The sequence below is a fragment of the Apis dorsata genome, unplaced genomic scaffold (genome assembly GCF_000469605.1).
Source record: "Apis dorsata unplaced genomic scaffold, Apis dorsata 1.3 scaffold_198, whole genome shotgun sequence".
Classification (NCBI taxonomy): domain Eukaryota; kingdom Metazoa; phylum Arthropoda; class Insecta; order Hymenoptera; family Apidae; genus Apis; species Apis dorsata.
In genome coordinates this window covers 86,903-89,773 of record NW_006263482.1, presented here as the reverse complement: position 1 = coordinate 89,773, position 2,871 = coordinate 86,903, and the positions used below count along the sequence as shown (strand labels likewise).

General features: G+C 30.1%; 1 protein-coding gene across 2 annotated transcripts in view; it reads right to left on the bottom strand.

Moving 5' to 3' along the window:
• Nucleotides 1-2,871, bottom strand: part of LOC102673060 (cerebellar degeneration-related protein 2-like) — a 50,903-nt gene that overhangs the window by 38,448 nt on the left and 9,584 nt on the right. The window contains exon 2 of one of the 2 annotated variants that reach the window (XM_006614808.2): nt 2,759-2,871. This exon is cut by the window's right edge and continues 2 nt beyond it. The exons of the other annotated variant lie outside the window; for it this stretch is intronic. Coding sequence (XP_006614871.1) covers nt 2,759-2,834 — 76 coding nt within the window. The 5' untranslated portion in view covers nt 2,835-2,871. The remainder of the gene's footprint in view (nt 1-2,758) is intronic. 2 annotated transcript variants of the gene reach the window in all.

The following is a 2,871-nucleotide window of genomic DNA, read 5'->3' as shown; positions in this document are numbered from 1 at the left end:
TTTTTTTTTTTTTTTTTTCTCCGTTAATAACTTTTCGTAATGACAAATAATCAACGTTTTACGGCGTCGTTTCCGTATGAAAAAAAAAAAAAAATAGTAAAATGTCTATACGGAATCAAATTATCGCTGGTTAGCTTTCTAGAGAATAAATCATTTCAAATTGATTAAATTCGCACTATTATAACGAATTATAACGATTCGAGGATATCTAAGACGACGTTTTTCAATAAAATGGAAAAATATCCTTTCCCCTTAATGCTTGCTCATCTCCGTGTAAAAACTGGTTGTAACTATGTAATTCGCATAGTATCGTGTAACAAAAGCCCCTGGAACACGACTCGCGCAGAAAATGCTTTTAAGCCGGCTCTACTGTCACACTCCGGCTACAATGAGACGCTATATTCAGCGAAACCGTGACGCGTTCAACACAAACCTCGTCCGAGTGTGGAAAAGATAAGATACGTGTATACGTATATACTTACACGCGCGTCTTTAGAAGACGTTCGTGTTGGCAAGCGGGTAAAATGTAGCTAGATGTCAATATATGAGAGATTGCGTTACTGGTGCACTGCGGTTGGAAAACAAGCATGTATAATATTTTGATTATACGTCGTGTTCTCTCGAGAAAGTTTCATTTCCTTTCTCCCTTCCGAATAACTATTTGGGCGAGCAATCACTTTTTCTAATCTTCCATATATGAGATAAATCTTATATTTTGTAAATTATAGTCGTTAATTTTCAATCGAAGTTTAAAATTTTTGTTAACAGCGTATTACGAAATTATAATTATTATAAGAAGCTTTTGCGCGGAGAATGCATGAACAAACGAATCACTTTAACGAACGAAAATTTATCGATCTTAAGTTTAATTGTACTTTCTTATTACAATTAAAAACAATTGTATATTTAATTTGAGATAGAAATTTTCATTTTTCGAATTTATTTACGCTTAAAATCGAATAAATAATACGTGTCTGTGTTTTTATTTTATATCAACAGTTGAATTAATCTGTCAAATGTAAAATTAAATAACGTCACGTCGACGTTAAAACGGTAATCGATCAAAGATAATTTGTTTTCAAGGATTGACAAGATAACGAGAAATATATTATATTATTTTAATTATTTAATTATATATTATTTAATTATTATATTGATTATATTTATTTACAATGGTGTTAATTTTTTCTTTAGAGAACGTAATCTATTATTATTTATATCGATTTGGAATAAATAACTGTACAAAGTTGTTTATCCCAAGTACTAAACATAGAATGTATCCATTATTTCGCATACTTTCATTTTTCTATTAAAAATTGTCTAAAGGTATGCCAACGGCCCGAAGGAAAAATCATAAATATGCACAGCCACTTCCCTTGAACGCGAAGTGACGTTAGGTATGCCACATCTTAAAAGGAAACAGCAAAACGTGACCGGTAATGGTACAATTTATTTGCATAAACCACGCAATGCTTTTATTTATTTTAGCTTGCTTGTTATATTCTACAACGAGACAGTTATATCGAAAGAATAAAAAGAAAATTTAAAAAAAAGAAAGAAATTAAATTCGAGCGGTAATTAAATTCCAGATTGCATTGTGAAAAATTCTCTTCTATGAAAATGTAACGAAAATAATACAACGATATCGTAAATTACTTTAAACCATTTAAAGATATAAAAAGTTACGACCTTTGTTGCGAAATAATATTTTAAATTGAATATTATAAAAAATATCATATAATGGAAAAAAATATTGTTTTTTTTACAATTAATAACTAATTATGAATTTTTCGTTTTGTTTTATTTTGTAAATTAAATTTTGTTTGTAATATTGTTTGTTTCTTTAATAGAAGAAAAATTGTGTTTAACATTTTATGAAACATAATATAATTTTAATATTAAGTAATAAATAGTAATTTTGATATTACATTCGATTAAAAAAAATGTTTATTAAATATTCGTTACTAATATTTTTTTTAACGCGTAGACTTTGACCTGTCTTAATTAAAATACTTTATTTCATAATAATTCACAAATGCGAGAAAAAATTAATTCTTTTCATTCGTAGAAATGTTGTAATCGCAAATTTTCGATATTTTTATTATACGTATCTTTGCGATAGCGATATTATTTATTAAAAATTAGCTTATTATTATTATCCATAAACGAATATATCACGCTAGTTCGTATACAATTTATACCACGCAACTGTTCAAAGGTTGAATAGCCAATTATAAGTAGTTGATATACGATAATTTTGTTATCATACGTGACGTATTAGAAACGTTTAAAAAAAAATTGAATATTTTCAAAATATTGAATTTTATTTGAAATTTTCCCATGATATTTACGAATAATCGAAATATTGCGATATTAATTATATTAAAATTAAAAGAAGGACATGTAGCGCAATATGCAACACTTAAGGTTTCGATGCAGCTGCAGTAACTATTAGATTCATGAGCCGTGTCGATGAGTCATCACTTTGGAGCGTCGAAGTCGTTCGTAAGGTATTAGTTAAAAAGAATAGCAATCGCTTGTTTTGAAAGATCGATTTATACCTTGCTTTCAAACGAAAACAAACAATGGAAGCTTGATACGATATAAATACACAAGGAACGCGATCGATCGCGTCTCGAACGTTAGCCAATGCGATTCGTTCGACAATTACGAGAACAAATCCGCGGTTGCAGCTGCACCGACCTTGAGCGTGAACCTGAAATTAATCTATCGAGAAAAATGCCATGGCGACATTTACCCTGAAGCATATTGTGATCGGCCTCCTCGTCCGCGAGGCAGCGAACGTTGCCGATGGAAGAAGACAGCAGACTCATGTTTCCTTGTTAGAGACGTCGTCCTCAAGTTTCACGA